This window comes from Phoxinus phoxinus (genome assembly GCF_949152265.1).
Source record: "Phoxinus phoxinus genome assembly, chromosome: 18".
Taxonomy (NCBI): Eukaryota; Metazoa; Chordata; class Actinopteri; order Cypriniformes; family Leuciscidae; genus Phoxinus; species Phoxinus phoxinus.
The window spans coordinates 15,149,120-15,161,218 of NC_136893.1; the positions used below are offsets into that span (position 1 = coordinate 15,149,120).

Sequence of the window (12,099 nt, forward strand, 5' to 3'; positions counted from 1 at the left end):
TTCCGAGTGCTTACCTTGACTTGAGCTTTTTATGGACTGCAAGAAAGACTCGCCTCTCTTGTCTGACAAGGCCTCGGTCTCCTTCCCTGTTTCTTTGAGCTCTTCTCCTGTAGATGGTCTCCTGGCTGACCCTGCAAAAACCTGACTTGGGTGCACGAGTCCTGGAGGAGGAGCAGGTATGGTGGAGATAGCAGCAGTATTGGAGGTGAAGAGGAATGGGGCGTCAGGAAATCCAGCACTGTCCTCAGCAGGAGGTGAGGGACTATCTGTTTTTACCACCGCAGACTCAGCGTCCAGCGCCGGTGTGATGGGCCTGGGCTCCGGGCTGGGGGACTGGGGCACACTGGAAGTAGGCAGCAACGGAGAGACTTCCCTGGGTTGGGATTCCAAGTCTTCACTCAAGGGAGCAGCATCGGTGTCCGTCAGCCCATTAATGGCCTTTTCGGGCTGGGCCGGGGATGTAGACAGGCTCTGAGGTGAGGGTTGCTCTGAGGAGGATTTCTCTGGCTCAGAGCTCTCAGGTTCTGGTGTGACAGCTTTAGTGGGGCTGGGTTCAGCTGATGGGCTCTGGGCGTTAGCTGACTCCACTGTTGAGGCAGGTATGGAAGGAGTGGGGGCTGTAGCTACACTTGAGGCTGTTTCTGGACCGGAGGGGGGAAGCTCAGTTTTCTGTAAGGGAGAGGGCTCTTGGACGGGGCTGCTGGGATCACTTCTCTCCAACGGAGCCTCTGGCTGCCGCAGTCCAGGAGATGCAGATATTTGTGAGGCAAACTCTAGTTTTGGCTTGTCATCTAGAGCCATAAATGAAACAAGGAAATGCATCAGGGGTACAGTGTATAAACTGACAGATTAGGGTAAAAAACAAATAATGTGATATATTAAAGGGGTCATAAACTGAGAAATATTTTTTTTCTTGATCTTTTGATAAAGAGGTCATCATACTATAAGAATATCCTGTAAGTTTCAAAACTGAAATCCTCTTTGTTAGTCCAAAAACAGCTTTTATTGTAACCAAGCCCAGCGAACAACTTGTTGTGGAATGTGCCTATCTAAGACCGCCTCTGCAGAAGAATATCGACGCCTACTTCTTCATTGCAACTTTGGCCCCGTCCACTGGCGAGTTAGTGAGATGACGAGGAGAGAAGAAAGATGCAGGATCACTCCACTAAAATAACATTACCTTCCAAAGGATCCTAACGCTAGGAATGTGGTTATTTATTTTCAACCATGTGAATGTCTCAGATGAGCATTATTTATTTGTATTCAGTACATTTCACTGAGGATTCTTGTTAGTAATTGTGTAGATCTGTGACCAGTGATTTCTGATGTGTAATGATTCATGTACAGTCAGATGTTCTTTGTCTCTGTGTCAGTAAATCAAACCAGTGACTAAACGGTCAACTTCACATTTTTTCTCTTAGTAGGATGAAAATGTTCTGTTTTTATTTAAACTGATTAAATTACATATAGAAAGCGATCAAAGAACAGCGTAAGTTTATCAGTGACTGAGTTCTGGACTTTCGCCAAAACTCCTGTTTTAACAAAGTCCCTTTTATCTATAGTCTTTGGTTATAATCAACGAATCTATTATTTACATCGTGTTTGCACTGTTAGTTATGATGAAAGCATTCCTTAGTGTGCAGAATGTTTATGTATTTGATGTATGCACCCAAGGAAACATTATAAAACAATAAAACAATGCAGTTCATGACCCCTTTAAACATTTGCATAGTATTTGCAGTGATTTCTTTGGCAACAAAATGAAGCAACATCATGAAAGTGGTGATCTTTAGCTTTTTTATGTTTTAGTTAAATAATTAAAACTGAATAGTAGAATACATAACATACATACATAGCATAAAATGTAATTGCAGTGATTTTGTTGGCAATGTAAAATTAAGATCATGGGGGGAAAACAGAGCAGTGGTTCTCAACTGGTTTTGTTTCAGGGCCAACATTTTACATTGGACATCAAATACAAAAAACTATAGCTTGCATTGTTTTTTCATGGTTTTGAAAACAAGAGGCCATGTCCAGGCTGGCATCAGCCTAATTTTGGTGAACTTCTAGTGATGGATGAAAAAAAAATACAATATAGATACAATACAGCCTTTGACATCACAGTAAAAGACAATAAAAGACATGATGATGTATTGTCTCTTCATCCTAAAACCTGATAATCCTATTTATTTTGCTTATTTTGTCTTAATAAGTCAAGATTATGTCAATGTCTCTTTGACCCATTGTTGGGTCAAGACCCTCCAGTTAAGGACCACTGCCCTGAATCTGCGGGGAGAAGGTGGCAATTTCTGACCTGCTTTCAAGTTGATGGGTGCAGGAAGGATCTGGGCGCTGTCCACATTATACATTACGTGCCCGTGATCTGCTACCTGGCTGTTCAGCTGCTGGGATTTGAGGTAGAAAATGTGAGGATAATGAGGGTACAGACATAAAAACTAGCAACAGAGAGACACAAGGCACACGCACATATGCAGCACACAGACAGAGCGGGAAAAACAGAAACACAGAGAATGGAGAGGAGAGAGAGAGGGGCAGAAATGGACGAAACATGGGGAAAAGGGGAAAGAGAGCAGAGGAGAGACGAACACTATTAACGTTCAGGGAGAGAAGACAGAGGTAGAGTCAAAACATAGTGAGTGCTCCATCTACATTGTGTCTTAGAAGGGGGATTTTTAAACCATGTTATACCCCCCACCGCCAAAATATGATCCACATCCTAAAATATTTAGAATCAGACACGAGGAATTTGTCTTGGTGACTATAAAAGGATATAGAATTTCTTGTATTCAAACTCATTTATACCACGTGTGAAATGTGTAATATTATAAAAACAACAATATATTGTTTCTGAAATTAAATGCAACTATTTTAGATTTAATTTTTTAAATTTTACTTTTACTACAGCAAAAAGAAATGACTGATTCATAAACAATTTACTTATGAATTCAATTATCACCATATCTTTCTTTCCTTATAATCAGTTAGAATAAAAGAGAGACATTTACAAATTAAATGTATTTGTATAGGGATTTGCCTAATAAATATAACAATGCAAATAATGAGCGAGTTAAAGGTGACAATTATAAGAAAAAACTCTTAATAGAAGTCTCTTATGCCACCAAGGCTGCATTTATTTGATCAAAAATCTAGTAAAAACTTTTATATTGTGAATTGTTATTACAATATATTAATAATTTACTATTACTATTTTAAAATGTAAATAACTCCATATACATGCAGTCTGTGGACCCCTGTTTTAGATTATGCACACTGAGGATTGGGGATAATGTACTAGAGTGAGTAGATGAGAAGTCACTGTAAAGGGAAAACACAGGGATCAGGATGGCACAAACAATCATGAGGCAGAACTACAACACGTGACAATATGCAAGATTGGAACATTTTTGAAACTTCTAAATAACATTTATAGACTTGCACAACTACTTCGACAGGAAAAAACAATTTCCATTTTTCCATTGTCGGGCCAAACCCTTCTCATAGCTTAACCGTTCCATTCCGTGCCGATCCAGAGCAGCCGGTACGGATATGGTTTCATTTTCCACTGCGGGGCTGATAACGGAGCTCTTTGGATATACAAATGCGTCAGTCGTTGCCTTTGTAACGCAAGAGTGTATAGATGACATGAGATGTAAAAACTGACCGTGTTATGGAGGATGATCAGATATTTATTTTTTATTTTATAATTAACTTGCGTTAACTTCGCTCAAATAGCGTGCTTGGCCAGATAAAGAAAAACTAGCAGCCAGGCAACAGACAAGTGACCAATCCTGATTGGCGACGTCACTACACGCACTCTACCAACACGACTGCTGAGGATCCTGGGCCGAGAACGGTTTGTATTTGTGCCGTGCCGAACCAAGCTCAAGTGAAAATATTAAATGGAACCATTCCTTATCGTTCTTAGAACCGTTCGGCCCGACGGTGGAAAAGCGGCTAATGTTTCAAGGCTACATTTAGAGTTCTTCATTAAAAGTGCGCAAAATTGGTGGCTTGTGGGTAAAAGATCAAATTGTTAAGTAATAAACCCCTCAGCAAAGGAGCTGCCCTAAGGACATAAGCTGTGGCTTTAGATAAGAAGATAAACTCCTGATTATGAAGGAATGGAAACTCTGGCAGTGTGGCTACAAAGTCAATATGTGGGGTTGCTATGGTGTTCTGACTTGATTTTTGCATGTTTCTATGCAGTTACTAGGGTTTTCTGGGTGTTTGCTTACTGGCTCAAGTTAAAAGAGCTCACCCCTAATGTGCAGAGATTAGAAAGGGGACAATATCAGGCTTAATCTGTATGTGTACATAGGGATTTTGGTGTTTGATTTGATGTGATTGGCTGTCTTACCTGTGGAGGTGTAGGAGCGGAGGAGGGTCGTCCCACAGGTGGGGTTGGGTTCCGACTCCCGCCCACCCCTGATAATATTTCATCTGTGACATCCTTGCCACCCTGGTTGGGGTCTCGGATGCGGATCTTGGAGGACAATTTTTACACAAAATTAACTGATAAAGAATCAGAAGCATCATGTACAATCTAATTCCTGTTCACACGCAATTACTCAAGCCTGAATAATTATCTATTAATTAAACTTGAACCTATGAAGGTTAGTTTTTCAATACAAATGTCCTCAAATCATTATGGGACATTCTAGTTTATATACTGATATAAAGATGACGCAGAACAAACGGTTCATGTACACTCACTGTTTTCTTTTCCCTCTTAGTAGGTGGAGGTTGTTGTGGTGTAGGCACTATGATGGATGGAGATGGTGTGTATATGTGCTGCCCAGGATAGTAGGCAGGTCCTGCTGCTCACAAACCGTACAAGACAATAATTATATTCCATATTAAAGAATCGTTCAGACCAGATTTGATGCAACTAAACTATGTCTGCAAACTAAATGATTCTGACTGTTGATTCCTTCTTTAGTCGATTAATCGAATACTTCTTAAATCGATTGATGGAATAAAAAAGACACACTTTATTTTCTGAATATACTGAAAAAAATATTTAAAATATAAAAACATAACTTTTTATACCAATTATATAACTTTATATAAAGATGTATAAAACAAAAAAACAATGAAACCCTGCCCAATTTTCTCTTCCAAACAATATGCAAATTGAAGGCTATGAATACAATATGTATGAGTGTAGGCAATGTTACGCATTTTGCGCAAAAAATATAAAAATATAATTAACATAAAAACTACTATATAATAATATTCAAAAAAACTTTTTATAAAAATTTATAAAATCCAAAAATGTTTGAAATTCGATAATGAAATTATTGTTGACTCTTCTGTCACTATCAATTAGTTGTTGCAGAATATGCACAAGCAATTTTTCATATTAAAACTGCTAAAAAGCAAATGTCATATTTTTTTAATTTTCTGAAAATGTGTCAGCTACCGGAATAAATTGTTTCGCAACTGAACTAATTAACCAAAACTAAATGAATGACAAACCATCCCATAACGATGATTCATCTTAAAAATGTGTTTTTATTCTAAAAATTCACACTCACAAGATTAAAACCGTGAACAGCAAATCAATGCAAGTCAGCAGACTGCATGAGAAAGTCAACAGATCCACAGGTATTTGTGCGATGGCAGACAAGGAGGGAATCTCACCATAAGGTGCAGGGAAGTCCCCTGGACTGGGTCCAGCATAGAAGGTATTGGGTCCAGTGGGCTGGACTGAGTACTGTTGAGGAGGCCCTACATACTGAGGAGCACTGTGACGGTACTGTAGAATCACACATGACAAACAAATTAGTGAAAATTCAACACGTATAACTGCAAACAAGACATCAACTAGGGATGCTCCGATGGATCGGGCCGATAATCACATTCCATGACTTGATCGGTAGTCTATAAATTTGGTCACTAATATTTTTATGCTTTGTGGCGTTTACACATGCAAGTAGTTCTAATGTTCAGTCAAACTCAGATCACTTGTTTGGAGACTAGAGGTTTTTGGAATTTTGATAAAAATGCTACCATTGTTCCAATTGCCATAACTTTTGATTGAGATATCAACACAAAATATAGCCCAGTTGACATGATTGTGTATGATCTGTCATATACAGTATACTTTCATGATGACAGATAACTAAGGGTGTAACGATACACTATTATTAATATTATTTTATTATTATCAGGACCCAAAAATATTCTCCCATTGCATTATAATACATTATAATCAACATTATATATATATAGTAGTTTAATGTAGTAAGTTAAATTGTGCATTCCCTCACTCTCATGTCACGCAAGCCATCATGTCTCTTCAGAAGACTTGGATTTGGATTAGACCACTCGATTATTTTTTACAATGCCTTTATTTTTTTGGATCTTTTAAGATTTATAGGAATGGACTTTAAATGGAGCGACAGAAAACTCTCAGGTTTCATAAAAAAATATCTTCAGTTGTGTTTTAAAGTTGAACAAAAACGTACAGGTTTGAAAAGACATGAGGGTGAGTACATGATGGCAGAATTAAAATTTTTGGGTGAATTATACATTATAAATATAGTAAGCTGAGCCTCGGATAAAACTATATCGTGAATCAAATAGTTTACATCAACGATACATAGTCAAATTTTTTTAAATTGGGATATCATGATATACATCCCTAATATCAACCTGAGACAAACTGATAATCTGTAATCTCATTTTTACACAAACAACACAACAAACACAGTCTAACACTGATGTAAACACATGGTCCAGATATAGTAAGTGTAATGTGATTCCTGTCTGCATTCTTGTGCTGTCTGACCTGAGGGATGTAGTACTGCGCAGTCTGTGGGGAATGGAAGGACATGGGAGCCATGGTCATCATGATGTGCTGATTGGGGGGATAGACCGCCGCCGTGGGGGTCTGAGATGTGGGCCGAAGGGAAGGGTTATTGCTTGGAATGGTGGGCCGGGCCGTTTGCATCTGCGTCCTCTGGAAAAACTGTGAGGAGAGATAGACGGGAGAGATCAGTTATGTGGCTCACCTTTGGCAAACTGATACGTGTAACGTTAGTACATCTAAGATGGCATCTGATGAAGTCCGCTGAATAAGTAAACACATTTTTGTACAACCATTTATGTAAGCGCATGCAAGAAACAAAGACAAAACACAGCATCCTAAGTAACATGCAATATAAAGGTGTATATACACACATTTATATATATATATATTATGATGATATAGTTGTTACAATGGCTTCATAATAGATTATGTATGTATGCATCACAGAAGAGTTTTTATGCTTTTTCTTTTCAACTCCAAACACAACTTTCTATTAATAAATTCCTCAAATAGACCTGTTGACCGAGAACCTCACACTTGTGACTATGTATGTGCAAATGCCAAACATCAACAGTGAATCATCAATTTTCATCCAAACTGACAAGTTTCCCAGTTCCTCAGTGTACTAAACGATGCATAAATGTGTCAAAAGGTCATAAGGGCCACGTACACACTGCGGCTAAATACGGGTGTAACTCCACACTTAATATTCAACAAAATGATTGATCTGACGCTGTTGTATAAGAACTGAACTGAGGTGGATGATGACATAATTTTTTGCAGAACTGCTTTATAGATGAAAGGAACTAATTTAATAATTGATGATCTTTACAGTGGAACTGACTTCAGCTGAACAACAGCCAAAAATGCATAATATCACTGTAAAGCTGCTTTGAAACAATCTGTATTGTATAAAGCGCTATATAAATAAAGGTGACTTGACTCCTAATCTGTGTGCTTAGTAATGCAAATGCAGTTTGGTTGCACTTTGTACAATAAATGTAAGTTTAACCCGTTTTAGATATTTCTGATAAAAAAAAAAACACCTTTCAAAAGTTCGGGGTCAGTAAGATTTTAAGTAAGAAATTAATAATTTTATTCAGCAAGGACACATTTTATTGATCAAATGTGACAGTAAAGATTTCTTTTGTGAATAAATGCTGTTCTTTTGAACTTTCTATTTATCAAAGAATTCATATTTCAAAAACGATCAAGCAGCACAACTGTTTTCAACATTGATAATAATAAGAAATATTACTTGAGCACCAAATCAGCATATTAGAATGATTTCTGAAGGATCGTGTGAACCAGAAAACTGGAGTAATGATGCTGAAAATTCAGCTTTGCCATCACAGAAATAAATTACATTTTAAAATATATTAAAATTATAAAAGTCATTTGAAATTATAATAATATCATAATATTTTACTGTATACATGCAGCTTTGATGAAAATAGAGACTTCTTTAAAAAACAAAACATCAATTCGTAACATAATCTGGTTTAATAACAACCATCAGATAATATGTGACCCTGGATCACAAAAGTCTCGAGTCGCACGGGTATATTTGTGGCAATAGCCAACAATACATTGTATCGGTCAAAATTATAGATTTTTCTTTAATGCCAAAAATCATTAGGATATTAAGTAAAGATCTTTTGTAAATTTCCTACCGTAAATATATAAAACATTAATTTTTTTGAGTGAATGCAGCACAATCGCGAACATAAATGAACAAATTTAAAGGCAAATTTTTCTCAATGTTTCGATTTCTTTGCACCCTCAGATTCCAGATTTTCAAATAGTTGTATCTCGGCCAAATATTGTCCTATCATAACAAATCATACATCAACGGAAAGCTTATTTATTCAGCTTTCATGTGATGTATAAATCTCAATTTCAAAAAATTGACCCATGTGACTGGTTTTATGGTCCAGGGTCACATATATTTGCAGTTGTGAGCCAAATTGTTGATATATGATTATCATGCTATATAATATATTGAGATATAAGATAACAGCATTTGCAAATGAATAAATGTAAATAAACAAGTCAATTCACTTGAGATTGACGTAATGAAAAAAGATACCAAACATTTACAAAGTTTGAATCAGCCTATACCCTAAAGTACAGTTAATTACAAATGATTTTGATTACTAAAGCAGGAAGGAGAAGCCAGTCACAGGAAAACAGTCTTGAGCTCTCTGATGCTGAAAGTAAACCAAAAGCACAGCAATTCGACACCGTGGGTGTGGCCAATACAGCAGAGTTTCCTTAAGGACAGTCAGTGTGTTGCTATTTGAACACAGTAGCTGTACTATATATCGGCAGATTTAGTATTACTCTAACTGGCACCGATGATTAGTAACCAGCAGCTCTGTCCCAAAATCATTTTAAGGCATCGTTGATGAACACTTCCAATGCAAATGCTGTTGCAAACAGTTAGGCATCATGATTATGCCTTTTAGGATACCTTCTTTTGGCCAAATATCACATGCTTTAAAGAGAAGGCAATTCCATAAGGCACTGTGACAAGCTCAATTAGATATTTCCATCCAAGGTGACAGATAAACCCAGAGAAATGTCAAATATACATATACTGTATAGTCTATTCAAAGAAAAATGCATTTACTAAATCATTTACTAAAAACTTCCTAAGTCATTTTTAAAAATGGCTTGATTCATTCACTTCAATTAATATTATAGTATTTTTATATATTTATTCTTTCTTAAGTTGACATTAATAAAATGATATCTAGACTTCAATTTTGACTAAAATATTTTATATGTCCTTTTACAATATCCATCATCATTTATATTGAATTAAACCTGAATTGCATGTCAAAATTCTGTTATTGAATGTTAAAGTAATACATTTCTCTTTCAGGCATTAACTGCACAATCCTTGACAAAGAATATTATCATTTTCCTTTCTGTTAGAGAAAGGATTGTAAAAATTATTGTTTTTGAATGAAAACTTTTTCTTTTTACCAAATTTCATTCCCTGGCCTGAAACTACTTTTAACATAGTAATGCTGCAGTCCATGGCATTGTGGTCTTTCCATTTTATTCAACAGAATGAGTTCCTGACAGTCTCAATGCCACATCACATTATTAAGTTAATATTACGAGCCTAGAGATTATTTTAATATCACTCTGCTAAGCGGCTTTTTTTTTAACATAAATTGTAAGGACAAGTGGAGCAGATCTTCTTCAGCCAGGCTGACTGTTCTATCATGTACAGATACAATGATGCTTTTAATGAGAAGACTGAAAGCTGTTTTAATCCAATGATACGATCCAGTTTTAGACAACAACAACAATGCATTAATGTTATACCCTTTCACGACATCACTGAATTACTTTATAATGTATTCCTTTATTGCTAGAGTATGGTTAATGAAACCGGTTATTTGGTCATGAGTGTAACAAAAGTTTATGGTTCACAAACAATACCTAATAGCACTAAAGCGTCAACTTCCATAAGTCAAAAGTAGGACTGTAACGTTTCACATGTACTGGAGAACATGAACACAGTGAGCGTCCTCTCTTTCCCATTGACAAAATAAGCACTCATAGTTTTTGACACTTTTGTGGATACTTGTCATGTTTAAGGATTAATTACTTCTTCCTGATTGAAAGATCTGAAAGTAGGTTCATTTTTCTCAATAATTTTTTAGCGCCATTTTATTTTGCTTTATTTAAAAGGCATATAATTCTGTAAAAAATTACATTCACTTTATGACAATGCGCAAAATGACCAAAAAGCAACTGACCAAATTTAACCAGAATTGTAGAATTTTAAACATATCAAACAATTAAAATTAAGTAAAAATCGACATATTTTCAAATGTATTTACTTGGGAGAGCATCTTCAAAAAGCTCTGTTTTCGCAGGACAAAATGTAGTAGTGTAGACATAGCGATATACTGCGTAGTTCTTTTATTTATTTTTGTAGTACCAGGATTTGGAACCACTGCAATTATGAAAACCTGAGTTACACATTTGCTGTTTTTATGTATACTACCATTCAAAAGTTTGTGGTCAGTATTAAAAGATATTAATACTGTTGTTTTGAACTTTCTGTTCATTAAAGAATCCAATTATCATGCTTTACACAAATTGAACCAGTACAACTGTTTTCAGCATTGATAATAATGAGAAATGTTTCTTCAGCACCAAATAAGCATATTAGAATAATTATTTATTTCATGTGAAACTGAAGACTGAAGTAATGATGCTGAAAATTCAGCTTTGCCTTCAAAGCAAATCACATTTTAAAATATATGAAAACAGGTATTTTACTGTAACTGTATTTTGCAGTTTGATCAAACAGCCATTGTGTGCATAAGAGACTTCCTTAAAAAACATGAATCGTGTATATGTTGCAAATGAACCTGCTATCAGAGCAAATAATTCAGTTCACCAGTGTTCAGATCTTCCAGTACAAGCAGATCAATCCTGAACAAGCTAATTCAATTTGCTCAAAAAAAAATTCATGTTTTAATTAAAACAATTTAATAGCATCTTTTTTGACTAGTGTTCATGACCGTTGGTGCAATAAAAAAAAATCCTTAGGTCAATAAGCATGTCACTAAAGCTGTTAGAAATCAATGTCTACCAGCTGAAAAACAGCATGAAAATCCTCAAATAACAGACACACAGAGGCTAAATGTCTGCATTTTAGCAGTAATGTTTCCATTGCAGAGAAGAGAATCCACCCGCCGACAAGCAGCTCCAACAGGGAGCAATCAATGCATATAGAAAGAAACCGTTCTACATGCAAACCTAACAAAATAAAAATACAGCAAGCACTTTCAAAAAGTCAAATCAGACCAACATGTACATATACAGAGGAGGGGTAAACTGAAATGGAGGATTCGGCTGTCTTTGGGGTGGGTAGCTGCAGTGCAGTTGACTGGGCAGGGAAGCAGGAAGGTGATGTTGAGAGAGAAACAAGAGGACTTCATGCCATGTATTTTCCTCAAGACTGCAAATTACCTGAATGGGTCTGAATCCTCCCTTGAATATTGAAGCAGGAAAGAGAGAGAAGAAGCTCATGGGATAATGCACTAATTGGTATGGAGGGATAGAGAGAGACTAACACACACACACTTAAGGAGAGATCTGCAGTACAGAGCATGCAAAGAGCCTTTCCTTCAGGGAAAGCCATTTACAAAACAAGAGGGCACTATGCTCTGCTTTTTAGGTAGCCAAGTGACATCATCTTTATGTGGCAACACACAAGAAGCAGGACCTGAAAT

General features: G+C 36.4%; 1 protein-coding gene across 2 annotated transcripts in view; it reads right to left on the reverse strand.

Annotated features, from left to right (window-relative positions):
• Nucleotides 1-12,099, reverse strand: part of eif4g3b (eukaryotic translation initiation factor 4 gamma, 3b) — a 57,640-nt gene that overhangs the window by 27,818 nt on the left and 17,723 nt on the right. For both annotated transcript variants that reach the window (XM_079589027.1, XM_079589026.1), the window contains exons 6-11: nt 6,815-6,994; nt 5,665-5,779; nt 4,735-4,838; nt 4,379-4,504; nt 2,315-2,405; nt 15-791 (exon numbers count right to left, since the gene is read on the reverse strand). In XM_079589027.1, coding sequence (XP_079445153.1) covers nt 15-791; nt 2,315-2,405; nt 4,379-4,504; nt 4,735-4,838; nt 5,665-5,779; nt 6,815-6,994 — 1,393 coding nt within the window. The remainder of the gene's footprint in view (nt 1-14; nt 792-2,314; nt 2,406-4,378; nt 4,505-4,734; nt 4,839-5,664; nt 5,780-6,814; nt 6,995-12,099) is intronic.